The following is a 27588-nucleotide window of genomic DNA, read 5'->3' as shown; positions in this document are numbered from 1 at the left end:
TACATTGGGTTTGTTAGGTGTCTTGTGTCCAAATTTGGTGTCAATTCCCCCAGTGGTTTTTGAGTTCTGTTAATCCCACAAACGAACATTACATTTTTATTTATATAGATGATGATGATGATGATTATTCCCTCCCTCCTTCCTTCTTCCCTTCCTTTCCTTCCTTCCTTCCTTCCTTCCTTCCTTCCCTCCTTTCCTTCCTTCCTTCTTTACTTCCTTCTTTACTTCCTTCCTTCTTTTCCTTGCTTCTTTCCTTCCTTTTTTCTTTCCTTCATTCCTTCCTGCATTCCTTCTTTCTTACCTTCCTTCCTTCCTTCCTTCCTTCTTTCCTTCCTCCTTCCTTCCTTCCTTCCTTCCTCTCTTCGTTTCCTTCCTCCCTTCCTTGCTTCTTTCCTTCCTTCTTTTCTTCCTTCTTTACTTCCTTCCTTCCTTCCTTCCTTCCTTCCTTCCTTCTTTCCTTCTTCTTTTCCTTGCTTCTTTTCTTCCTTCTTTCTTTCTTTCATTCCTTCCTGCATTCCTTCTTTCTTACTTTCCTTCATTCCTTCCTTCATTCCTCCTTCCTTCCTTCCTCTCTTCGTTTCCTTCCTTCCTTCCTCCCTTCCTTGCTTCTTTCCTTGCTTCTTTCTTTCCTTCATTCCTCCTTCCTTCCTTCCTCTCTTCGTTTCCTTCCTTCCTTCCTCCCTTCCTTGCTTCTTTCCTTCCTTCTTTCTTTCCTTCATTCCTTCCTGCATTCCTTCTTTCCTACTTTCCTTTCTTCCTTCTTTCTTTCCTTCCTTCCTCCTTCCTTCCTTCCTTCCTCTCTTCGTTTCCTTCCTTCCTTCCTCCCTTCCTTGCTTCTTTCCTTCCTTCTTTCTTTCCTTCATTCCTTCCTGCATTCCTTCTTTCTTACTTTCCTTTCTTCCTTCTTTCTTTCCTTCCTTCTTCCTTCCTTCCTTCCTTCCTTCCTTCCTCTCTTCGTTTCCTTCCTTCCTCCCTTCCTTGCTTCTTTCCTTCCTTCCTGCATTCCTTCTTTCTTACTTTCCTTCCTTCCTCTCTTCGTTTCTTTCCTTCCTCCCTCCCTTGCTTCTTTCCTTCCTTCCTGCATTCCTTCTTTCTTACTTTCCTTCCTTCCTCTCTTCGTTTCCTCCCTCCCTCCCTTCCTTTACAAAATCTTTTATATATTTACTTGTGGAGCAAGGTGCTGCTTCAGATCTGTATTGAGATGTTTTTCCTTCTGGGGAGGGCCTCTGTCTTCTCTTTTCACCCCGCTCTTCCCTCAACCATCGTATCTTCCTTTCCCATCCCTTCCTTCCTTCCTTCCTTCCTTCCTTCCTTCCTTCCTTCCTTCCTTCCTTCCTTCCCTCCCTCCCTCCTTCCTTCCTTCCTTCCAGAGTGTCACTTCCATTGCAATTCTTGTCATTCTCATCCACCTCCTCATTGTTTGTTTTCTTGTCTTAGTTTTTGGACTGCAGGAAGAGAGGGAACGAGAGAGAGAATGATCCGTTGGCGGAGGAGAAGGATGGCGGCCAGCGGACCAAGAGCTCTTCTCCGAGCCAGGAGGCCTTCTTCCTAAAAGAAACGCACACAGACAACCTTCTCGACGCACAAACACACAGAGCGAGACAGACAGACTGTGCTGGTGCTTCAACCTACTCCCCGTCCGCCTGTTACTCCTGAGTAAGCAGGTTTGTGGCACTGACGCAGGTGTGGTTGTTGTTTTGGAAAGGATGTGGTTTGTTGCAAAGACTCCCAAGTGTGTGTTGTCGTTCCATATGTGTGTGTGAAAGACACACACTTTGGGTCTCGACTGAGAGAAAAAAGCAGGTCAATGACAACAATGACAATAATGATAATAGCTGCAACAACAACAACAATAATATATTGTCCAGGAAGGGGTTCAAGTCCTTTAACAATACAACAACAATAACAACAACAACAATAATAATATACATCTTTGGGGAGGTTGGCAAGCTTTGTTGGTAAAGGTTACGCTGCATTATAGAATGAAATATATTAATGCAGCCTGACACCTATACAAAATGCCTTTGCTCAATGCTGTGCAATCCAGAGAGTTGTAGTTTTGCAACTACATTCATTCCCTAGTATTGAGCCGTGGCAAATAAAGTGGTGTCAAACTGCATTAATTTGCCAGTCTAGATGCACCTGTAATTGTCATGTTTGTTCACACAATGCAAGATGGCGTAGGATTTAGCGGTATTACCCCGAACCACTATTACCGTATATACTCGAGTATAAGCTGACCCGAATATAAGCCAAATCACCTAATTTTACCACCAAAAACTTGGAAAATGGATTGACTCGAGTATAAGCCGAGGGTGGGTAATGCAGCACCTACTGGTAAATTCCAAAATAAAAATAGATAGCAATAAAATTATATTAATTGAGGCATCAGTAGGTTAAATGTTTTTGAGTATTTACATAAAACTGTAATTCAAGATAAGACTGTCCAACTCTGATTAAACCATTATTCTAACCTTTTTCAATGTAAATAGGCTTACGTATCCTTCCAAGAGTAAAATAATAAATGTAACAATAACATTAATAAATTGAGTTAAATAATAAATGTAATAATAACAATAATAATAATAAAATAATAAATGTAATAATAACAATACTGTAAAATAATAAATGTAACAATAACAATAATAAATTGGGTAAAATAATAAATGTAATAATAAAAATAATAATAATAAAATAATAAATGTAATAATAACAATACAGTAAAATAATAAATGTAACAATAACAATAATAAATTGAGTAAAATAATAAATGTAATAATAATACTGTAAAATAATAAATGTAACAATAACAATAATAAATTGGGTAAAATAATAAATGTAATAATAAAAATAATAATAATAAAATAATAAATGTAATAATAACAATACAGTAAAATAATAAATGTAACAATAACAATAATAAATTGAGTAAAATAATAAATGTAATAATAACAATACTGTAAAATAATAAATGTAACAATAACAATAATAAATTGGGTAAAATAATAAATGTAATAATAAAAATAATAATAATAATAATAATAATAATAAATAATAAAATAATAAATGTAATAATAATAATACAGTAAAATAATAAATGTAACAATAAGAATAATAAATAGAGTAAAATAATAAATGTAATAATAACAGCAATAATAATAAAATAATAAATGTAATAATAACAATTCTGTAAAATAATAAATGTAACAATAAGAATAATAAATAGAGTAAAATAATAAATGTAATAATAACAATAATAATAATAATAAAATAATAAATGTAATAATAACAATAATAAATTGAGTAAAATAATAAATGTAATAATAACAACAACAAAGTAAAATAATAAATGTAATAATAACAATACAGTAAAATAATAAATGTAACAATAACAAAAATAAATAGAGTAAAATAATAAATGCAATAACAACAACAATAATAAAAATAATAAATGTAATAATAATAATAATAATAACAACAACAAAGTAAAATAATAAATGTAATAATAACAATACAGTAAAATAATAAATGTAACAATAACAAAAATAAATAGAGTAAAATAATAAATGTAATAACAACAACAATAATAAAAATAATAAATGTAATAATAATAATAACAACAACACAGTAAAATAATAAATGTAACAATAAGAATAATAAATAGAGTAAAATAATAAATGTAATAATAACAACAAAGTAAAATAATAAATGTAATAATAACAATACAGTAAAATAATAAATATAACAATAACAATACAGTAAAATAATAAATGTAACAATAAGAATAATAATTAGAGTAAAATAATAAATGTAATAATAACAATAACAATAATAAAATAATAAATGTAATAATAATAATAACAACAAAAACAAAGTAAAATAATAAATGTAACAATAACAAAAATAAATAGAGTAAAATAATAAATGTAATAATAACAACAATAATAAAATAATAAATGTAATGATAACAATACAGTAAAATAATAAATGTAACAAAAGGAATAATAAATAGAGTAAAATAATAAATACAATAACAACAATAATCATAAAATAATAAATGTAATAATAATAATAATAACAAGAAAGTAAAATAATAAATGTAACAATAACAATACAGTAAAATAATAAATGTAACAATAACAAAAATAAATAGAGTAAAATAATAAATGTAATAACAACAATAATAAAAATAATAAATGTAATAATAATAATAATAATAACAACAAAGTAAAATAATAAATGTAATAATAACAATACAGTAAAATGATAAATGTAACAATAAGAATAATAAATAGAGTAAAATAATAAATGCAATAACAACAATTATAAAATAATAAATATAATAATAATAATAATAACAACAACAACAAAGTAAAATAATAAATAACCTTGATTCGATTATAAGCCGGGGGAGACGTTTTCAACCTAAAAAAAGGACTGAAAAACTAAGCTTATACTTGAGTATATACAGTACTTTTGGGTTAGTTGTAGGTTCTTTCGGGCTCTATGGCCATGTTCTAGAGGCATGTTCTAGAATGCCTCTAGAACATGGCCATATAGCCCGAAAGAACCTACAACAACCCAGTGATTCCGGCCATGAAAGCCTTCGACAATATAGTAGTGTACTTTTGTATCTAGGTTGAGTCTCCCTGATCCAAAATGCCTGGGACTCGTTGGATTCGTGGTAATTTTGGAATATTTACGTAGACATCGAGAGATATTTTGGGGATGGAACCAAAATCTAAAATCAGTTTTAATTTTTATTAGTAATGTTTTAATTTAATCAGTGCCATTGATGCTTAATTCTGTTTGAATGTTTGGATGTTTTTGCATCTTAAATTTGACTGAAAACAGTTTTTAGCAAGCCACGTTGAGTCTCTTCTGAAGAGAGGAAAAGCAAGGTATAAAGAAACATAATAATAATAATAATAATAATAATAATAATAATAATAAACATTATATTGATAAGAGAATGCTTCGAGTACATGGCCATATAGCCTGAAAAAACCTACAACCCAGTGATTCCAGCCATGAAAGCCTTCGACAATATAATAAACATTATTATTATTGTATTGTCGAAGGCTTTCATGGCTGGAATCACTAGGTTCTTGTGGGTTTTTTTGGGCTATAGAGCCATGTTCTAGAGGCATTCTCTCCTGACGTTTCGCCTGCATCTATGGCAAGCATCCTCAGAGGTAGTGAGGTCTGTTGGAAATAGGACAAAGGGTTTATATATCTGTGGAATGGCTGGGGTGGGGCAAGGAGCTCTTCCCTGCTGCAGTTAGGTGTGAATGTTTCAGCTGACCACCTTCATTAGCATTTGAAGGCCTGCCTGAGCCTGGGAAAATCTGTTGCTGGGAGGTGTTAATCTGTGCCTGGTTGTTTCCTCTCTGTTGTTTTGCTGTTGTAATTTTAGAGTTTTTAAATACTGGTAGCCAGATTTTGTTCATTTTCATGGTCTCTTCCTTTCTGTTGAAATTGTCCACATGCTTCTTGTGGATTTCAATGGCTTCTCTGTGTAGCCTGACATGGTGGTTGCGAGAGTGGTCCAGCACTTCTGTGTTCTCCAATCATATGCTGTGTCCAGGCTGGTTCATCAGGTGCTCTGCTATGGCTGACTTCTCTGGTTGAAGGAGTCTGCAGTGCCTTTCATGTTCCTTGATGCGTGTCTGGGCAATGCTGCGTTTGGTGGTCCCTCTGTAGACTTGTCCACAGCTGCATGGTACATGGTAGACTCCTGCAGAGGTGAGAGGATCCCTCTTGTCCTTTGCTGAACGTAGCATTGGTTGGATTTTCTTGGTGGGTTTGTAGATTGTTTGTATGTTGTGTTTCCTCATCAGCTTCCCTCTGCGGTCAGTGGTTCCCTTGATGTATGGCAGGAACACTTTTCCTCTGGGTGGGTCTTCATCTTTACTCTCGTGGCTTGTTCTTGGTCTTGCAGCTCTTCTGATGTCTGAGGTGGAGTCTCCATTGGCCTGGAGAGCCCAGTTGAGGGGGTTCAGTCCATCTTGGAGGAGGTGGGCTTCGCAGATTCTTCTTGCACGGTCTGCCAAGGCTTTGATGGTGCTTCTTTTTTGACTTGGGTGATGGTTGGAGTTTTTATGTAGATATCTATCTGTTTGTGTGGGTTTTCTGTAAACGGTGTGACCCAATTGTGGATCTGGTTTGCAGATGACTAGGACATCTAGAAATGGCAGTCTTCCTTCATTTTCTTTTTCCATGGTGAACTGGATGTTTGGGTGGATGCTGTTGAGATGGTCCAGGAACCTGTTGAGTTCTTCTTCTCCGTGGCTCCAAATGGTGATGGTGTCATCCACATCTCTGAACCATATGTTTGGGTGGATGCTGTTGAGATGGTCCAGGAACCCGTTGAGTTCTTCTCCTCCATGGCTCCAAATGGTGAAGGTGTCATCCACATATTTGAACCATATGTTTGGGTGGATGCTGTTGACATGGTCCAGGAACCCGTTGAGTTCTTCTCCTCCATGGCTCCAAATGGTGAAGGTGTCATCCACATATCTGAACCATATGTTTGGGTGGATGCTGTTGAGATGGTCCAGGAACCCGTTGAGTTCTTCTCCTCCATGGCTCCAAATGGTGAAGGTGTCATCCACATATCTGAACCATATGTTTGGGTGGATGCTGTTGAGATGGTCCAGGAACCCGTTGAGTTCTTCTCCTCCATGGCTCCAAATGGTGAAGGTGTCATCCACATATCTGAACCATATGTTTGGGTGGATGCTGTTGAGATGGTCCAGGAACCCGTTGAGTTCTTCTCCTCCATGGCTCCAAATGGTGAAGGTGTCATCCACATATCTGAACCATATGTTTGGGTGGATGCTGTTGAGATGGTCCAGGAACCCGTTGAGTTCTTCTCCTCCATGGCTCCAAATGGTGAAGGTGTCATCCACATATCTGAACCATATGTTTGGGTGGATGCTGTTGAGATGGTCCAGGAACCCGTTGAGTTCTTCTCCTCCATGGCTCCAAATGGTGAAGGTGTCATCCACATATCTGAACCATATGTTTGGGTGGATGCTGTTGAGATGGTCCAGGAACCCGTTGAGTTCTTCTTCTCCATGGCTCCAAATGGTGAAGGTGTCATCCACATATCTGAACCATATGTTTGGGTGGATGCTGTTGAGATGGTCCAGGAACCCGTTGAGTTCTTCTTCTCCATGGCTCCAAATGGTGAAGGTGTCATCCACATATCTGAACCATATGTTTGGGTGGATGCTGTTGAGATGGTCCAGGAACCCGTTGAGTTCTTCTTCTCCATGGCTCCAAATGGTGAAGGTGTCATCCACATATCTGAACCATATGTTTGGGAGGATGCTGTTGAGATGGTCCAGGAACCCGTTGAGTTCTTCTTCTCCATGGCTCCAAATGGTGAAGGTGTCATCCACATATCTGAACCATATCGTGGGCTTTTTGGTTGCTGTCTCCAGGGCTTGTTTTTCAAAGTGTTCCATGTAGAAGTTAGCTAAGTTAGCTATTATTATTATTATTATTATTATTATTATTATTATTATTGATGGTGATTAGGAGATTGGGCTATATTAATGGGCAGGGTTTAGGATGTCCCACATTCCAATGGTGGGAAGGCAAAGCTAAGCATATTATTATTATTAATAATAATCATCATCATCATCATCATCATCATAGCTGACACGATATGAGGATTTAAAGATCAAACTGCAAAGACTCTGGCACAAGCCAGTCAAGGTGGTCCCAGTGGTGATCGGCACACTTGGTGCAGTGCCTCAAGACCTTGGCCTGCACTTAAAAACAATCAGCGCTGACCAAACCACCACCTGTCATCTGCAAAAGGCCACCCTACCTGGATTTGCACACATTATCCACTGATACATCACAAGTCCTAAACACTTGGGAAGTGTCCGATGTGGGATCTAATACAAAAGCCAGCAGTGGATCTTGTTTGCTGTGTACTAATCTTGTTGTGTTTCAAATAATAATGATGATAGGGATGGTGCATTGTTGAAGGCTTTCATGGCCGGAATGACTGGGTTGCTGTGAGTTTTCTGGGCTGTCTGGCCATGTTCCAGAAGCATTCTCTCCTGATGTTTTGCCCACATCTATGGCAGCATCCTCAGAGGTTGAAGGGTCTGTTGGAAACTAGGCAAGTGGAGTTGATCTATCTCTGGAATGATGTCCAGGGTGGGAGAAATAACTTCTGTCTGCTTGAAGCAAGTGATTAGCAACTTGATGAGCATTGAATGGCCTTGCAGCTTCAAAGCCTGGCTGATTCCAGGGGGATCCTTTGTTGGGAGATGTTAGCTGGCCCTGTTTGATTCTTGTCTGGCTACCAGTATTTAAAAAACTCTAAAATTGGGACAATAAATAAAGAACAACACTCAGAAAACAGGGGATTTCTAGACAGGAAACAATCAGGGCCAGCTAACATTTCACCCACATCTATGCCAGGCATCCTCAGAGGCTGGGAGGACCTGTCAATTTCTGAGGATGCCTGCCATAGATGTGAGTGAAACTTCAGGAGAGAATGCTTCTGGTACATGGCCAGACAGCTCAGAAACTCACAGCAACTCAATAATAATAATAATAATAATATAAAATAGGGGTTTGAGCTGACCTTGTGGAAGTTAATATTCTATTTGGACTGCGATTCTCAAAATCCCAGAATATAATAATAATAATAATAATAATAATAATAATAATAGCTTACACAATATGAGGATTTAAAGATTGAGCTGCAAAGAGTCTGGCACAAGGCAGTCAAGGTGGTCCCAGTGGTGATGGGCACACTGGGTGCAGTGCCTAAAGACCTTGGCCTGCACTTAAAAACAATCAGTGCTGACAAAATTACCATCTGTCAGCTGCAAAAGAAATGTGGTCCTGCAGAACTTGTTCTTGGTGTAGCGTCCGGCTTCCACTTCCAGGTTTCTCTTAAAGTTCCAAGTGGTATCAAACTGCATTAATTCTGCAGTGTAGACGCACCAGGGCAGGGAATTCTAGAGTTTGTGCTTTCCTGTCTGGCCCTAGTGGTCCCTTCTGACTCTGAGGTCTTTCTCCCACTGAGGCTTCTCTCAGATTGGAGCTACTAACTTCTCAGACTAAGGCCTACTAACACTGAGGCCTTTCTCCCACTGAGGCTTCTCTCAGATTGGAGCTACTAACTTCTCAGACTAAGGCCTACTAACACTGAGGCCTTTCTCCCACTGAGGCTTCTCTCAGATTGGAGCTACTAACTTCTCAGACTAAGGCCTACTAACACTGAGGCCTTTCTCCCACTGAGGCTTCTCTCAGATTGGAGCTACTAACTTCTCAGACTAAGGCCTACTAACACTGAGGCCTTTCTCCCACTGAGGCTTCTCTCAGATTGGAGCTACTAACTTCTCAGACTAAGGCCTACTAACACTGAGGCCTTTCTCCCACTGAGGCTTCTCTCAGATTGGAGCTACTAACTTCTCAGACTAAGGCCTACTAACACTGAGGCCTTTCTCCCACTGAGGCTTCTCTCAGATTGGAGCTACTAACTTCTCAGATTAAGACCTACCAACACTGAGGCCTTTCTCCCACTGAGGCTTCTCTCAGACTGGAGCTACTAACTTCTCAGACTAAGGCCTACTAACACTGAGGCCTTTCTCCCACTGAGGCTTCTCTCAGACTGGAGCTACTAACTTCTCAGATTAAGACCTACCAACACTGAGGCCTTTCTCCCACTGAGGCTTCTCTCAGACTGGAGCTACTAACTTCTCAGACTAAGGCCTACTAACACTGAGGCCTTTCTCCCACTGAGGCTTCTCTCAGACTGGAACTACTAACTTCTCAGACTAAGGCCTACTAACACTGAGGCCTTTCTCCCACTGAGGCTTCTCTCAGACTGGAGCTACTAACTTCTCAGATTAAGACCTACCAACACTGAGGCCTTTCTCCCACTGAGGCTTCTCTCAGACTGGAGCTACTAACTTCTCAGACTAAGGCCTACTAACACTGAGGCCTTTCTCCCACTGAGGCTTCTCTCAGACTGGAGCTACTAACTTCTCAGATTAAGACCTACCAACACTGAGTCCTTTCTCCCACTGAGGCTTCTCTCAGACTGGAGCTACTAACTTCTCAGACTAAGGCCTACTAACACTGAGGCCTTTCTCCCACTGAGGCTTCTCTCAGACTGGAACTACTAACTTCTCAGACTAAGGCCTACTAACACTGAGGCCTTTCTCCCACTGAGGCTTCTCTCAGACTGGAGCTACTAACTTCTCAGATTAAGACCTACCAACACTGAGGCCTTTCTCCCACTGAGGCTTCTCTCAGACTGGAGCTACTAACTTCTCAGACTAAGGCCTACTAACACTGAGGCCTTTCTCCCACTGAGGCTTCTCTCAGACTGGAGCTACTAACTTCTCAGACTAAGGCCTACTAACACTGAGGCCTTTCTCCCACTGAGGCTTCTCTCAGACTGGATCTACTAACTTCTCAGACTAAGGCCTACTAACACTGAGGCCTTTCTCCCACTGAGGCTTCACTCAGACTGGAGCTACTAACTTCTCAGACTAAGGCCTACTAACACTGAAGCCTTTCTCTCACTGAGGCTTCTCTCAGATTGGAGCTACTAACTTCTCAGACTAAGGCCTACTAACACTGAAGCCTTTCTCTCACTGAGGCTTCTCTCAGATTGGAGCTACTAACTTCTCAGACTAAGACCTACTAACACTGAGAACTTTCTCCCACGGAGACTTCTCTCAGACTGGAGCTACTAACTTCTCAGACTAAGGCCTACTAACACTGAAGCCTTTCTCTCACTGAGGCTTCTCTCAGATTGGAGCTACTAACTTCTCAGACTAAGGCCTACTAACACTGAAGCCTTTCTCTCACTGAGGCTTCTCTCAGATTGGAGCTACTAACTTCTCAGACTAAGACCTACTAACACTGAGACCTTTCTCCCACGGAGACTTCTCTCAGACTGGAGCTACTAACTTCTCAGACTAAGACCTACTAACACTGAGACCTTTCTCCCACGGAGACTTCTCTCAGATTGGAGCTACTAACTTCTCAGACTAAGGCCTACTAACACTGAAGCCTTTCTCCCACTGAGGCTTCTCTCAGCTTGGAGCTACTAACTTCTCAGACTAAGGCCTACTACCACTGAGGCCTTTCTCCCACTGAGGCTTCTCTCAGACTGGAGCTACTGGTTATGATTGGTTATGATTGGTTATGATTCTACGATGAGACGGAGCGGATTGTTTAGTGTAATTATATTATTGTGGTATTAGTGATATGTTGATATTTTGTTATGGCTTTATTGTAAATTGTCTTTTTTATATGTTGTACACCGCCGTGAGTCGCCCTAGGGCTGAGAACGGCGGTCAACAAATGCAGCAAATAAATAAATAAATAAATAACTTCTCAGACTAAGGCCTACTAACACTGAGGCCTTTCTCCCACAGGGGCTTCTCTCAGATTGGAGCTATTAACTTCTCAGACTAAGGCCTACCAACACTGAGGACTTTCTCCCACTGAGACTTCTCTCAAGTTGGAGCTACTAACTTCTCAGACTAAGGCCTACTAACACTGAGGTCTTTCTCCCACTGAGGCTTCTCTCAGATTGGAGCTACTAACTTCTCAGACTAAGGCCTACTAACACTAATGCCTTTCTCTCACTGAGGCTTCTCTCAGATTGGAGCTACTAACTTCTCAGACTAAGACCTACTAACACTGAGACCTTTCTCCCACGGAGACTTCTCTCAGACTGGAGCTACTAACTTCTCAGACTAAGGCCTACTAACACTGAGGTCTTTCTCCCACTGAGGCTTCTCTCAGATTGGAGCTACTAACTTCTCAGACTAAGGCCTACTAACACTGAGACCTTTCTCCCACGGAGACTTCTCTCAGACTGGAGCTACTAACTTCTCAGACTAAGGCCTACTAACACTGAGACCTTTCTCCCACGGAGACTTCTCTCAGACTGGAGCTACTAACTTCTCAGACTAAGGCCTACTAACACTGAAGCCTTTCTCTCACTGAGGCTTCTCTCAGATTGGAGCTACTAACTTCTCAGACTAAGACCTACTAACACTGAGACCTTTCTCCCACGGAGACTTCTCTCAGACTGGAGCTACTAACTTCTCAGACTAAGGCCTACTAACACTGAAGCCTTTCTCTCACTGAGGCTTCTCTCAGATTGGAGCTACTAACTTCTCAGACTAAGGCCTACAAACACTGAAGCCTTTCTCTCACTGAGGCTTCTCTCAGATTGGAGCTACTAACTTCTCAGACTAAGACCTACTAACACTGAGACCTTTCTCCCACGGAGACTTCTCTCAGACCGGAGCAACTAACTTCCCAGACTAAGGCCTACTAACACTGAAGCCTTTCTCTCACTGAGGCTTCTCTCAGATTGGAGCTACTAACTTCTCAGACTAAGACCTACTAACACTGAGACCTTTCTCCCACTGAGGCTTCTCTCAGACCGGAGCAACTAACTTCCCAGACTAAGGCCTACTAACACTGAGGCCTTTCTCCCACTGAGGCTTCTCTCAGATTGGAGCTACTAACTTCTCAGACTAAGACCTACTAACACTGAGGCCTTTCTCCCAATGAGGCTTCTCTCAGATTGGAGCTACTAATTTCTCAGACTAAAGCCTACTAACACTGAGGCCTTTCTCCCACTGAGGCTTCTCTCAGACCGGAGCAACTAACTTCCCAGACTAAGGCCTACTAACACTGAGACCTTTCTCCCACTGAGGCTTCTCTCAGACCGGAGCAACTAACTTCCCAGACTAAGGCCTACTAACACTGAGGCCTTTCTCCCACTGAGGCTTCTCTCAGATTGGAGCTACTAACTTCTCAGACTAAGACCTACTAACACTGAGGCCTTTCTCCCAATGAGGCTTCTCTCAGATTGGAGCTACTAATTTCTCAGACTAAAGCCTACTAACACTGAGACCTTTCTCCCACTGAGGCTTCTCTCAGACCGGAGCAACTAACTTCCCAGACTAAGGCCTACTAACACTGAGGCCTTTCTCCCACTGAGGCTTCTCTCAGATTGGAGCTACTAACTTCTCAGACTAAGACCTACTAACACTGAAGCCTTTCTCTCACTGAGGCTTCTCTCAGACTGGAGCTACTAACTTCTCAGACTAAGGCCTACTAACACTGAGGTCTTTTTCCCACTGAGGCTTCTCTCAGACTGGAGCTACTAACTTCTCAGACTAAAGTCTACTAACACTGAGGCCTTTCTCCCACTGAGGCTTCTCTCAGATTGGTGCTTCCTGTGAATCCTAACCTTTTTGTCCTCTGTCTCTTCTCCCCAGGTGTGTCCTAAGATGCTTTAGCCCCCCTCCGATCCCGAGGCATCTCCCAAGAGTGTGTGGGGGTCTGGCTCCCTTTCCTCCGCCGCCATGCCTCCGCGGCCCTCCTCCGGGGAGCTGTGGGGCCTCCACCTCATGCCCCCCCGGATCATGGTGGACTGCTGCCTGCCCAACGGCATGATCGTCACGCTAGAGTGCCTGCGAGAGGCCACCCTCCTCAGCATCAAGCACGACCTCTTCAAGGAGGCCAGGAAGTACCCACTCTTCCACCTGCTGCAGGTGAGCGGACTTCACGCTGGAACAGCCAGGTGCCTTTTGAGCCTCCTCCCTTCTCTGGAGGCTTTGAAGCAGAGGCCGGAAGGCCATCTGTTGGGAGGGCTTGGGTGGTGTCTTCCTTCTTGGAAGAAGAGGGTTGGGCTGGATGGCCCTTTGGGTCTCTTCCAACTTTAGGATTCTAGGATGTATCTTATCTATCTATCTATCTATCTATTATCTATTGATCTATCTATTTATCTATCTCAGGCATGGGCAAACTTTGACTCTCCAGGTGTTTTGGCTACAACTCCCACAATTCCTAACAGCCAGTAGGAATTGTGGGAGTTGTAGTCCAAAACTGTTAGGGGTTGTGGGAGCTGTAGTCCAAAAATTGTTAGGAATTGTGGGAGTTGTAGTCCAAAACTGTTAGGGGTTGTGGGAGCTGTAGTCCAAAAATTGTTAGGAATTGTGGGAGTTGTAGTCCAAAACTGTTAAGAATTGTGAGAGTTGTAGTCCAAAGCTGTTAGGAATTATGGGAATTGTAGTCCAAAGCCGTTAGGGATTGTGGGAGTTGTAGTCCAAAACTGTTAGGAATTGTGGAAGTTGTAGTCCAAAAAAGAATTGTGAGAGTTGTAGTCCAAAACTGTTAGGAATTATGGGAGTTGTAGTCCAAAGCCGTTAGGGATTGTGGGAGTTGTAGTCCAAAACTGTTAGGAATTGTGGAAGTTGTAGTCCAAAATTTTTAGGGATTGTCCAAAACTTAGGAATTGTGGGAGTTGTAGTCCAAAATTGTTAGGAATTGTGGAAGTTGTAGTCCAAAACTGTTAGGAATTGTGGAAGTTGTAGTCCAAAACAGTTAGGGATTGTGGGAGTTGTAGTCCAACACTGCTAGGAATTGTGGGAGTTGCGGTCCAAAAATTGTTAGGAATTGTGGGAGTTGTAGTCAAAAACTGTTAAGAATTGTGGGAGTTGTAGTCCAGAACTGTCAGGGATTGTGGGAGTTGTAGTCCAAAACACCTGGAGGACCAAAGTTTACCCATGCCTGATCTAGCTTCTATCTATAATATCTATGGCTGGATGTTCATCTTTTGGGATGGCTTTAATGGTGCCTTCCTGCCTGGCAGAAGGAGGACGGACTGGATGGCCCTTAGGATGTCTTCCAACTGTAGGATTCTATGATCTATCTATCTGTCTTCTGTGTATAGTATCTGAGGCTGGATGTCCATCTGTTGGGAGGGCTTGGATGGTGTCTTCCTGAATTGCCCTTGGGTTCTCTTCCAAGTCGAGGATTATAAGATTCTAAGTGGCTGGAAGGCAAGGCAGGGAGTCAGAATGCTCATTGATGGCAGGGGAACTATTCCTCCCAACAACTCTCAAATGTCAGGAAAATAATCCTAAAACTCTCCATTAATTTCTGTTGGTTATGTGAGTTCTGTATGCCAAGCTCGTTCAATTCCCTTTTGTTGGAGTTCGGAATGCTCTTTGATGGCAGAGGAACTATAAATACCAGCAACTGCAACTCCCAAATGTCAAGATCCATTTTCCCCAACGTCCACCGTTGTTCAAATTTGGGCATATTGAGTATTCATGCCAAGTTTGGTCCAGATCCATAGTCATTTGGGTTCACGGTGCTTTCTGGATGTAGGTGAACTACATCTCCCGTAAATCACTGTCAGTTCCTCTCAACCTCCTCCTGTATTTCCTGTTGGTCACGGGAGTTCTGTTTGCCAAGTTTGGTCCAGGCCTGTAATTCATGGGGGATCTCAGTGGTCTGTGGAAGTCAGAGCTGAATTGGTTGAAGGTACTGCAAATCCCATAATCTATTGTCCATCTTCCCCCAAATACATTCTTTGTGATTAATCACTATGTTTTAATTATGTTCAGTTTATTGTCGAAGGCTTTCATGGCTGGAATCACTGGGTTGTTGTAGGTTTTTCCGGGCTATATGGCCATGTTCTGGAGGCAATTTTTCTCCTGACGTTTCGCCTGCATCTCTGGCAAGCATCCTCAGAGGTAGTGAGGTCTGTTGGAAGCAGGAAAAAGGGATTTATATATCTGTGGAATGACCAGGGTGGGACAAAGGACTTTTGTCTGCTGGAGCCAGGTGGGAATGTTTCAGCTGATCACCTTGATTAGCATTCAATGGCTTGGAAGTGCCTGGGGGGAATCTTTTGTTGAGAGTGATTTTATGTGTCTGTTTATGTTCAGTTTGTAACAAGGAAAATATATATTAGATATTTGCATTTGAATTCATAAGACTAGCAAAATTATTTATGAAGTAGCAATGAAAATATAGTTGGGGGGTCACCACAACATGAGGAATTTTATTTAGGGGTCACGGCATTCGAAAGGTTGAAACCCACTGACCTAGATGGTTCATAGGAAGAGATGCGTTCAGACAGGTAAACTGGGCCAGAACTGTTTAGGGCAGTGTTTCTCAACCTTGCTAATGCCGTGACCCCTTAATGCTGTTCCATATGTTGTGGTGACCCCCCAACCATAACATTGTTTTCGTTGCTACTTGATACCTGTCATTTTACTACTTTATAAATCATAATGTAAACATCCGATATGCAAGATGTATTTTCATTCACTGGACTAAATTGAGCACAGATACCAAATATGCCCAAACGTGAATGCTAGTGGGGTTGCTAGTGGGGTTGCGGGAGGATTGATTTTGTAATTTGGGAGTTCTAGTTGCTGGGATTTATAGTTCACCTATAGTCAAAGAGTATTCTGAACTCCACCAGTGATGTATTTAAACCAAACTTGGCACACAGAACTCCCATGACAATTAGAAAACACTGGAAGGCTTTTGTGGGCATTGACCTTGAGATTGGGAGTTGTAGTTCACCTATATCCAGAGGAGTGCTGTGGATTCATGCAATGATAGATCTGGACCAAACTTGGCACGAATACTCAATATGCCCAAATGTGAACACTGGTGGAGTCTGGGGAAAATAGACCTTGACATTTGGGAGTTGTAGTTATTGGGATTTATAGTTCACCTACAATCAAAGAGCATTCTGAACTCGACCAACAATAGAATTGGGTCAAACTTCCCACACAGAATCCCAATGACCAACAGAAGATATTATGTTTTCTTATGGTCTTTGGCGACCCCTTTGATACCCCCTCAGGGATCCCGACCCCCAGGTTGAGAAACACTGGTTTAGGGCTTTAAAGGCTAAAGCCAGCACTTTGAATTGTGCCCGGTAGCAAACTGGCAGCCAGTGGAGCTGGCGCAACAGAGGAGTTGTGCGCTCCCTGAGTGCCCTTCCTGTTAACAACCTGGCTGCTGCCTGTTGGACTAATTGAAGCTTCCGAACAGTCTTCAAAGGCAGCCCCATGTAGAGAGCGTTGTAGTAGTCTATACGGGATGTAACCAGAGCGTGGACTACCATGGCCAAGTCAGACTTCCCAAGGTACGGGTGCAGCTGGTGCACAAGTTTTAACTGTGCAAATGATCCCCTGGTCACCGCCAAAAACTGGGGTTCCAGGCTCAACGATGAGTCCAGGATCACACCCAAGCTGCGAACCTGTGTCTTCAGGGAGGTTCAATCATCCCCAGTGAGACTGAAAGGCGCGTGGTGCCAGTGTCCCCAGTCCCAGGGGTCTGTAAGTGGGAAGAGTTTGCTTTCATCCTTCTTCTGTTTCTCCGTCGTGGTCCCTGTGAATTGCACACATGTGGGATTTCCTGTGTCTGTGTTGCAATCCAGAGCAGGGAACGAGGCCCTAAGATAACTCTCCACCACACTTGGCTGTGAAAAACAATCCTTTTTTATTGAAGAAAAATGGTTACAAAATAAAGGAAAAATGCACAGTCAAAAGCCACAGCAAAATCAGCAAACATGAATTTAAATGGACAAAGCAAAACCAAAAGCCTCTCTGGGAAATACTGGAATCTGTTAGCAATCCACTAACCGTACTTGATATCCTAGAAATCTTCCCATACTATGGCCAGGGAACCGGGAGAACTGCCAAGGTCTTCATCAATTCTGAAACGATGCGTGAACTGAGGCAATCAGCCTGGCGTATTGCAATTAAAACTCAAGAATCGGTTCCGTGAACCGCCCTTCTGTTTTGAAGCCAATGTTTTTAATTCTTGAATTCGGGAGGATCGACGCAAACTGAGTGTTTTACTTCTGTCTTCCCAAATTTGGCCCCTTAGAATCATAGAATCATAGAATCAAAGAGTTGGAAGAGACCTCATGGGCCATCCAGTCCAACCCCATTCTGCCAAGAAGCAGGAATATTGCATTCAAATCACCCCTGACAGGTGGCCATCCAGCCTCTGCTTAAAAGCTTCCAAAGAAGGAGCCTCCACCACACTCCGGGGCAGAGAGTTCCACTGCTGAACGGCTCTCACAGTCAGGAAGTTCTTCCTCATGTTCAGGTGGAATGGGGTTGGACTGGATGGCCCATGAGGTCTATTCCAACTCTTTGATTCTATGATTCTATGATTCTATGTTCAGATGGAATCTCCTCTCTTGTAGTTTGAAGCCATTGTTCCGCGTCCTAGTCTCCAGGGATGCAGGAAACAAGCTTGCTCCCTTCTCCTCCCTGTGGCTTCCTCTCACATATTTATACATGGCCCTCATCATATCTCCTCTCAGCCTTCTCTTCTTCAGGCTAAACGTGCCCAGTTCCCCAAGCCGCTCCTCATAGGGCTTGTTCTCCAGACCCTTGATCATTTTAGTCGCCCTCCTCTGGACACTTTCCAGCTTGTCAATATCTCTCTTGAATTGTGGTGCCCAGAATTGGACACAATATTCCAGATGTGGTCTAACCAAGGCAGAATAGAGGGGTAGCATTACTTCCTTGGATCTAGACACTAGGCTTCTTCTGTTGTCATTACAGTTACCAGGTGCAGAAGGGAGGGAAAGTTCAAGGTCTCCCTCTGAAACATTCTCATGAACACTGGTACTTTCATTTTCCAAATCTACAGAAGTTCCTTCCTCACTAATTTCAGGAGCATTGGCATCAAAAGGTACATTTCCATTAGCATCAGTAAATATACTTTCATTAGCATCAGGAGGAACAAACAGAGAATCAGGTTCAAGTTCAAACTCAGGCTGAACCCCAACAGTCTGCGCAGTCACTTTGGGAATCTTCCCTTGCTTCTTCCCAGGAGGAATCTTCCTACATCTTTGTCGGGGTGACGCAAGAGGCCGAGCGGGAGGAGTTTTTCGACGAGTCCCGGCGCCTGTGCGACCTGCGCCTCTTCCAGCCCATCCTGAAGGTCATTGAGCCGGTCGGGAACCGGGAGGAGAAGATCCTCAACCGGGAGATCGGTAAGCCAAGCAAGGTGGCATCTACGCCAGGCATGGGCCAACTTCGGCCCTCCCTCCAGGTGTTTTGGACTTCCATAACTCCTGACTCTTAGGAATTGTGGGAGTTGGAATCCAAAACACCTGGAGCGAGGGCCAAAGTTGATCCGTGCCTGCTCTATAAGATTCTCATCGAAGTACTAGAGGAAAATATGTTGCAGGATTGTGCAATTTTATCAACTTTTGGCAGTTTAATCAACTTTTCCTTTGTTTTTTTAAATAATAGAACCAATTAGGAAATGATATTTATAACCCAGGAACAAAAATTGTGTTAAATAGTGTTGTTATTTGTGTTGTCGAAGGCTTTCATGGCCAGAATCGCTGGGTTGCAGTGACATCTTCCTTGACATCTTTGGTGAATGTGGTGACTCTGCTTTAATAATAATAATAATAGTAGTAGTAGTAGTAGTAATAGTAACAGTAATAGTAATAATACCATAATAATAATAATAATAATAATAATAATAATAGTAGTAGTAATAGTAACAGTAATAGTAATAATACCATAATAATAATAATAATAATAATAATAGTAGTAATAGTAGTAGTAATAGTAACAGTAATAGTAATAATACCATAATAATAATAATAATAATAATAATAATAGTAGTAGTAGTAGTAATAGTAATAATACCATAATAATAATAATAGTAGTAGTAGTAGTAATAGTAACAGTAGCAGTAACAGTAATAGTAATAATACCATAATAATAATAATAATAATAATAATAGTAGTAGTAATAGTAACAGTAATAGTAATAATACCATAATAATAATAGTAGTAGTAGTAGTAGTAGTAGTAATAGTAACAGTAACAGTAATAATACCATAATAATAATAACAACAACAACAACAACATTGGGTTGCTGTGAACTTTCCAGGCTGTCTGGCCATGTTCCAGAAGCATTCTCTCCTGGTGTTTCACCTGCATCTATGGCAGGCATCCCCAGAGGTTGTGAGGTCTGTTGGAAACTAGGAATATTGGGTTTATTTATCTGTGGAATGTCCAGGGTGGGAGAAATAACTATTTTCTGCTTGAGGCAGATGTGAATGTTGCAATTAGCCACCTTGATTAGCATTGAATGGCCTTGCAGCTTCAAAGCCATCTATGGCAGGCATCCTCAGAGGTTGTGGGGTCTGTAGGAAAATAGGAAAATGTCTGTTCGAAGTAGGTGTGAATGTTTCAGTTAGCCACCTTGATTAGCATTGAATGGCTTTGCAGCTTCAAAGCCTGGCTGCTTCCTGCGTGGGGAATCCTTTGTTGGGGGTGTTAGCTGGTCCTGGTTGTTTCTTGTCTGGAATTCTGCTGTTTTCACAGTGTTGTTTTCTATTTACTGTCCTAATTTCTGAGTTTTTTAAATACTGGTAGTCAGATTTTGCTGATTTTCATGGTTTCCTCCCTTCTGTTGGAATGCTGAACCACTCTGACAACCACCATGTCAGGCTACACAGATAAGACATTGAAATCCACAAGGAGCATGTGAGCAATTTCAACAGAAAGGAGGAAACCATGAAAATGAACAATATCTGGCCAACAGTATTAAAAACTCTAAAACCATGATAGAAAATAAAGAGTAACACTCTGAAAACGGGGGAAATCCAGACAAGAAACAATTAGGGCCAGCTAACACCTCCCAACAAAGGATTCACCCAGGCAGGAAGCAGTGAGGCTTTGGAGCTGCAAGGCCATTCAATGCTAATCAAAGTGATCAATTGCAACATTTACACTTGCCTCAAGCAGACAATAGTTCTTTCTTTCTCCCACCCTGGACATAATTCCACAGGTATATAAACCTCATTTGTCTCGTTTCCAACAGAACTCACAACCTTGGAGGATGCTTGCCATAGATGTAGGCGAAACGTCTAGAGAGAATGCTTCTGGAACATGGCCAGATAGCCTGGGAAGCTCACAGCAACCAAATGTTGTTGTTATTGTTATTATTACTATTATTATTATGGTTATTATTATTATTATTATTATTAGAAACACAACAAGATGAATCCACAGCAGACACTCTGCTGGCTGTTGTATTGGATCACATGTTGGACACTTCCCAAGTGTCTAGGACTATGATGTATTGGCGAATAATGCATGCAGATCCCAGTAGATGGTAATTTTGTCAGCACTGATTGTGTTTAAGTGCAGGCCAAGGTCTTTAGGCACTGCACCCAGTGTGCCGATCCCCACTGGGACCACCTTGACTGGCTATTATTATTATTATTATTATTATTATTATTATTATTATCATTGTAAACACAACGAGTCCACAGTGGACACTCTCCTGGCTGTTGTACTGGATCACACGTCGGACACTTCTCAAGTGTCTAGGACTGTGTGATGTATCGCCGAATAATGTGTGCAGATGCCAGTAAGGTGGCCTTTTGCAGCTGGCAGATGGTAATTATGTCAGCACCGATTGTGCTTAAGTGCAGGCCAAGGTCTTGAGGCACTGCATCCAGTGTGTCCATCACCACTGGGACCACCTTGACTGGCTTGTACCAGAGTCTTTGCAGTTCGATCTTTAAATCCTCATATTGTGTCGGCTTTTCCAGTTGTTTCTCTTCAATCCTGCTCTCACCTGGGATTGCGACATCGACGATCCATACTTTGTTTTTTAATGCGATTGTGAGGTCAGGAGTATTATGCTCCAAAACTCTGTCTGTCTGAATCCGAAAGTCCCAGAGGAGTTTGGCGTGTTCATTCTTGGTAACTTTTAAATACTGGTAAATACTGATCCCACCAGTTCTTTGTGGCAGGCAGATGGTGTTTGTGGCACAAGTTCCAATGAATCACCTGAGCAATGGTGTTGTGCCTCTGCTTGGAGTCTGTCTGCGTGATCTTTTTGCAGCAGCTGAGGATGGGATCTCTTGTTTCATCTGCTTCCTTGCAGAGTCTACATTTGGGATCTGTTGTCGACTTTTCAATTCTGGCTTTGATGGCATTGGTTCGAATGGCTTGTTCTTTGGCTGCCAGAGTTTGGCATATTCATTCTCTGTAACTTTTTCCGGCTTGTGATCCCACCAGTTCCTTGTCGCAGGCAGATGGTGTTTGTGGCACAAGTTCCAATGGATCACCTGAGCAATGGTGTTGTGCCTCTGCTTGGAGTCTGTCTGCGCGATCTTCTTGCAGCAGCTGAGGATGGGATCTATTGTTTCATCTGCTTCCTTGCAGAGTCTACATTTGGGATCTGTCGTCAACTTTTCAATTCTGGTTTTGATGGCCTTGGTTCGAATTGGCTGCCAGAATCAGGCCCTCCTTTGTCTCCATTATTATTATTATTATTATTATTATTATTATTATTATTATATTGTATATTGTTCTATTATTATTTTATTTTTAAATATTATTCTATTATTATTATTATTAAAGTGGGGTCACCATGTCCACCAAAGATGTCAAGGGAGATGTTCTTCTCCAAAGCCAGGGGAGATGTGCATCCTTCTTCCCGTTGCTGACCCTTCTCATCTTCCGTTAGGGTTTGCCATTGGGATGCCCATCTGTGAGTTTGAGCTGGTCAAGGACCCCGAGGTGCAGGAGTTCCGGCGCAATATCCTCTCCGTTTGCCGTGAAGCCGTGGAGACGAGGGGTTCGGCGGGACCCCAGAGCCAGGCCCTCTACGTCTACCCCCCCAACGTGGAGTCCAGCCCCGAATTGCCCAAACACGTCTACAGCAAGCTGGACAAAGGTGAGCGAGGGGCTGCGGAGGAAGGGCTACAAGAGGGAGCGTTTGGGAGGGGGGTTCCCAAGGGTTCTCGCCCCCTTTTTTTTGTTTTGTACTCCCCCTTGCACCCCCTCCCTCCTCCCTCCCTCTCCGGTTGGCCCCGAAATGACGTGTGCTTGTCCTGCTTCTCCCCTCCCCCCCTTCCGTCTCCTGAAGGTCGGATCATAGTGACCATTTGGGTTATTGTGTCTCCAAACAACGACAAACAGAAATACACCCTCAAGACCCCGCACGACGCGCTGCCGGAGCAGGTGATCGCGGAGGCCATCCGGAAGAAGACCCGGAGCATGCACCTCTCGCCGGAGCAGCTGCGCCTCTGCGTGCAGGAGTACCAGGGGAAGTACCTGCTCAAGGTGTGCGGCTGCGACGAGTATTTGCTCGAGAAATACCCGCTCAGCCAGTACAAGGTGAGGACGCCCTGGACGTGCGCATGGAGGAGGATCATGGCTTACTTACTTTACTTACTTACTTAGGCGATCCCTCGTAGTCCGAAGATGATGGTCCTCCAAGTTCGGTGTCCTGGGGGGTGGGTCCGTAGGTGACCGTGGAGCCCTCTTCTTGACCTGCATCTTCTCCCGCAGTGAGGGCATCGGTTTCCAGGTGGAAGGTGATCCCGGTCGGGGTTGGCTTGACACGCCTTCCTATTGGCACGTTTCTCTCTTTCACCCTCCATTCATGCCTCTTCAAACTCCACAGCACTGCTGGTCACAGCTGACCTCCAGCTGGAGCACTCGAGGGCCAGGGCTTCGCAGTTCTCAGTGTCTATGCCAGAGTTGTTGAGGTTGGCTTTGAGCCCATCTTTCAATCTCTTTTCCTGTCCACCAACATTCCGTTTTCCGTTCTTGAGTTCAGAGTAGAGCAACTGCTTTGGGAGACAGTGGTCAGGCATCCGGACAACGTGGCTGGTCCAGCGGAGTTGATGGCGGAGGACCATTGCTTCAGTGCTGGTGGTCGTTCCTTCTTCCAGCACGCTGACGTTTGTCCGCCTGTCTTCCCAATAGATTTGCAGGATTTTCCCGAGGCAGCACTGATGGAATCATTCCAGGAGTTGCATGTGACGTCTGCAGACAGTCCACGTTTCGCAGGCATAGAGCAGGGTTGGGAGGACAATAGCTTTATAGACAAGCACCTTGGTCTCCTTACGGATGTCCTGGTCCTCAAACACTCTGTGCTTCATTCAGAAAAAAAGCTGCACTTGCAGAGCTCAGGTGGTGTTGTATTTCAGTGTCAATGTTGACGTCTGTAGACAGTCCACGTTTCGCAGGCATAGAGCAGGGTTGGGAGGACAATAGCTTTATAGACAAGCACCTTGGTCTCCTTACGGATGTCCTGGTCCTCAAACACTCTGTGCTTCATTCAGAAAAAAAGCTGCACTTGCAGAGCTCAGGTGGTGTTGTATTTCAGTGTCAATGTTGACGTCTGTAGACAGTCCACGTTTCGCAGGCATAGAGCAGGGTTGGGAGGACAATAGCTTTATAGACAAGCACCTTGGTCTCCTTACGGATGTCCTGGTCCTCAAACACTCTGTGCTTCATTCAGAAAAAAAGCTGCACTTGCAGAGCTCAGGTGGTGTTGTATTTCAGTGTCAATGTTGACGTCTGTAGACAGTCCACGTTTCGCAGGCATAGAGCAGGGTTGGGAGGACAATAGCTTTATAGACAAGCACCTTGGTCTCCTTACGGATGTCCTGGTCCTCAAACACTCTGTGCTTCATTCAGAAAAAAAGCTGCACTTGCAGAGCTCAGGTGGTGTTGTATTTCAGTGTCAATGTTGACGTCTGTAGACAGTCCACGTTTCGCAGGCATAGAGCAGGGTTGGGAGGACAATAGCTTTATAAACAAGCACCTTGGTCTCCCTACGGATGTCCCAGTCCTCAAATGCTCTGCTTCATTTGGAAGAATGCTGTACTCGCAGAGCTCAGGCGGTGTTGTATTTCAGTCTCAATGTTGACGCCTGTAGACAGTCCACGTTTCGCAGGCATAGAGCAGGGTTGGGAGGACAATAGCTTTATAAACAAGCTCCTTGGTCTCCCTACGGATGTCCCGGTCCTCAAACACTTTGTGCTTCATTCGGAAAAAAGCTGCACTCACAGAGCTCAGGTGGTGTTGTATTTCAGTGTCAATGCTGACGTCTGTAGACAGTCCACGTCTCGCAGGCATAGAGCAGGGTTGGGAGGACAATAGCTTTATAGACAAGCACCTTGGTCTCCCTACGGATGTCCCAGTCCTCAAACACTCTCTCATGGATCATGGCATCCTAGAGTTGAAAGGCAGCAGGTCACCATCAAAGCCCTCCCAATGGATGGCCATCCACCCTCCAGAGAAGGGGACTCCACCGGTCTCTCACGCAGATCCATATTCCACTTGTTAGGGAAAACTTAAATAAAGCAGAGCATCCAAAAACCAAACAGGACACAAAAATTGAGCATCAGCTCCTTAGTGAGCAGAGCATGAAGCGCCATGTGATGTGGCTGCAAAGAAGGAAGAGCTTAGGAAGCAAACGTGCAGAGTCCAATCTGAACAAAATCACAAAAGTTTTGGAGCTATAGGTTCAAATGGCAAGAAAAGCGATTCCACCCAAACCTTAGGAAAGACTGGTTTGACAGCGGTGTTGGGTTCTGCCTTCTTACACTTGAGTCTCGAGAATATGTGCTGTGTGCTTTGAGATCTCTCTCTGCTTGTGTTGTGTCCGGAGAGATGTCGTGAGCGAGCTTTTCCCTCTCTTTGAAACCTTAGAAGAGATGGGTGTTAGAGTCTCTCAGGTCCAGTTCTTAACTCTTAAGAAATGCAGTTATTTCTTATTATTGTAAAATGAACAAAATCTGGCTACCAGTGTTAAAAAAAACCTCTAAAATTACAACAGCAAAACAACAAAGAGGAAACAATCAGGGACATCTAATCACCTCTCAACAAAAGATTGCCCCAGGCACTGCCAGGCCATCAAATGCTAATCAAGGTGGTCAGTTGAACCATTCACACCTAGCTCCAGCAGACAAGAGTTCTTTGTCCCACCCTGGTCATTCCACAGATATATAAACCCATTTTCCTAGTTCCAACAGACCTCACTACCTCTGAGGATGCTTGCCATAGATGCAGGCGAAAGGTCAGGAGAGAATGCCTCTAGAATATGGCCATATAGCCTGAAAAAACCTACAACAACTCAAGGAAGTCTTAATGCAGACACAAAGTCTCAAAAGAACTCTTACAAAGTCCCAAAAGAAATAGCAGTCTTACATCAGACAACGGGCAATGATCACTAAGTCCTTAGCAGCAGACACAAAGCAGGTTCAATTGGAACGAAAACATCAGTGTCACAGTTGTTATCAGCGAAAGCTGACTGCTCCTGCTTCTGATTTATAGCCCTGAATTCCCCACGCAGGAGGTGCTAGGGCGTCTCCCAATTAGCTCGGCGTTCCTAGCAGCTATTCTAGCTGAACGCCGTCTGTGCTCTGTCTCCTTTCGTCTCTCTAGAAATGTGGGCACTTGCAAAACCTCATTGTCTGATTCTTCTTCTCCCACAATTCCTGGGCACTTCCCTGCTCGCCTTCCTCTTCTGAAGATGAGGAATCCCTAACAATACCAAGTTTGAAAACTCCCAATAGGTCCAAAAGACCCTTCTTTCATGCAGAAATCCACTTTGGGGTCCCAAGGGCGGGATGTCTTTTGCCAGCCTTCTTTTACCCACCCCTGTGTTACCCCCCCCCCCCCAGTTAACCCAGACCCCATCCCTCTCTTTCTCCCGGCAGTACATGCGGAACTGCATCACCATTGGCCGGCTGCCGCACCTGATGCTGATGAGCAAGGAGAGCCTCTACAGCCAGTTGCCGGCCAATGTCTTTGTGTTGCCCTCCTACGCCCGGCGCTCGGCCACCTCTGCCCACGTCAATGGGGACGTCCCCTCCAAGTCCCTCTGGTCCATCAACAGCCTCCTCCGGATCAAGATCCTCTGCGCCACCTACGTCAACGTCAACATCCGGGACATCGATAAGGTCAGTGGGAGGCTCCTCCGGGTACAAATCAGGTCATTCTGCAGGGAAGGACATCCAGTCCTAGTGTTGGAAGACACCCCAAGGAACATTCACTCCCAGCTTATTCTAGTAGGCAGGAAAAAGCACACTCAAATCTTTCCTGATAGATAACCGTCAGCTTCTGAGGAATAGAATTGGAAGGGTTCCCAAAGGTCATCCAGTCTGACCCTCTCCTGCCAGGCAGGAAGATGCAAAACAAGCCTTCCTGACAGATGGCCATCCAGCCTCTGCTTGAGAACTTCCAGAGAAGGGGATTCCACCAGACTCCCAGGAAACAGATCTGACCATCAGAAAGTTCTTGCTAATGTATAAGTGGGATCTCTTGTCCTGCCATTTGAATCCATGGCTCAGTTGTGTCCCAGAGAAAACAACCTTTCTCCCTCCTCAATGGGACATCCCTTCAAATCTGGAATATTGTGTCCAATTCTGGGCACCACAATTCAAGAGAGATATTGACAAGCTGGAAAGTGTCCAGAGGAGGGCGACTAAAATGATCAAGGGTCTGGAGAACAAGCCCTATGAGGAGCGGCTTAGGGAACTGGGCATGTTTAGCCTGAAGAAGAGAAGGCTGAGAGGAGATATGATAGCCATGTATAAATATGTGAGAGGAAGCCACAGGGAGGAGGGAGCTAGCTTGTTTTCTGCTTCCTTGGAGACTAGGACACGGAACAATGGCTTCAAACTACAAGAAAGGAGATTCCATCTGAACATTAGGAAGAACTTCCTGACTGTGAGAGCCGTCCAGCAGTGGAACTCTCTGTCCCGGAGTGTGGTGGAGGCTCCTTCTTTGGAAGCTTTTAAACAGAGGCTGGATGGCCATCTGTCAGGGGTGATTTGAATGCAATATTCCTGCTTCTTGGCAGGGGGTTGGACTGGATGGCCCATGAGGTCTCTTCCAACTCTTTGATTCTATGATTCTATGATTCTATGAAATGTTTAAACATGGCTTTCATGACCCTTTCTCAA

The 27588-nt window shown here is 43.3% G+C and overlaps 1 protein-coding gene across 3 annotated transcripts in view; it reads left to right on the top strand.

Moving 5' to 3' along the window:
• The window catches only part of LOC132777499 (phosphatidylinositol 4,5-bisphosphate 3-kinase catalytic subunit alpha isoform-like), a 63832-nt gene that overhangs the window by 3728 nt on the left and 32516 nt on the right, over nucleotides 1-27588 (top strand). For all 3 annotated transcript variants that reach the window (XM_067469671.1, XM_067469669.1, XM_067469670.1), the window contains exons 2-7: nucleotides 1438-1664; nucleotides 13293-13568; nucleotides 18676-18838; nucleotides 22350-22559; nucleotides 22752-23002; nucleotides 26341-26583. In XM_067469671.1, the coding sequence (XP_067325772.1) occupies nucleotides 13380-13568; nucleotides 18676-18838; nucleotides 22350-22559; nucleotides 22752-23002; nucleotides 26341-26583 (1056 nt within the window). In that variant the 5' untranslated portion in view covers nucleotides 1438-1664; nucleotides 13293-13379. The remainder of the gene's footprint in view (nucleotides 1-1437; nucleotides 1665-13292; nucleotides 13569-18675; nucleotides 18839-22349; nucleotides 22560-22751; nucleotides 23003-26340; nucleotides 26584-27588) is intronic.

Source organism: Anolis sagrei, chromosome 6, assembly GCF_037176765.1.
Source record: "Anolis sagrei isolate rAnoSag1 chromosome 6, rAnoSag1.mat, whole genome shotgun sequence".
NCBI classification, from domain to species: domain Eukaryota; kingdom Metazoa; phylum Chordata; class Lepidosauria; order Squamata; family Dactyloidae; genus Anolis; species Anolis sagrei.
Note: the sequence above shows the minus strand (reverse complement) of the source record. Positions and strands in the feature narration are given on the sequence as shown.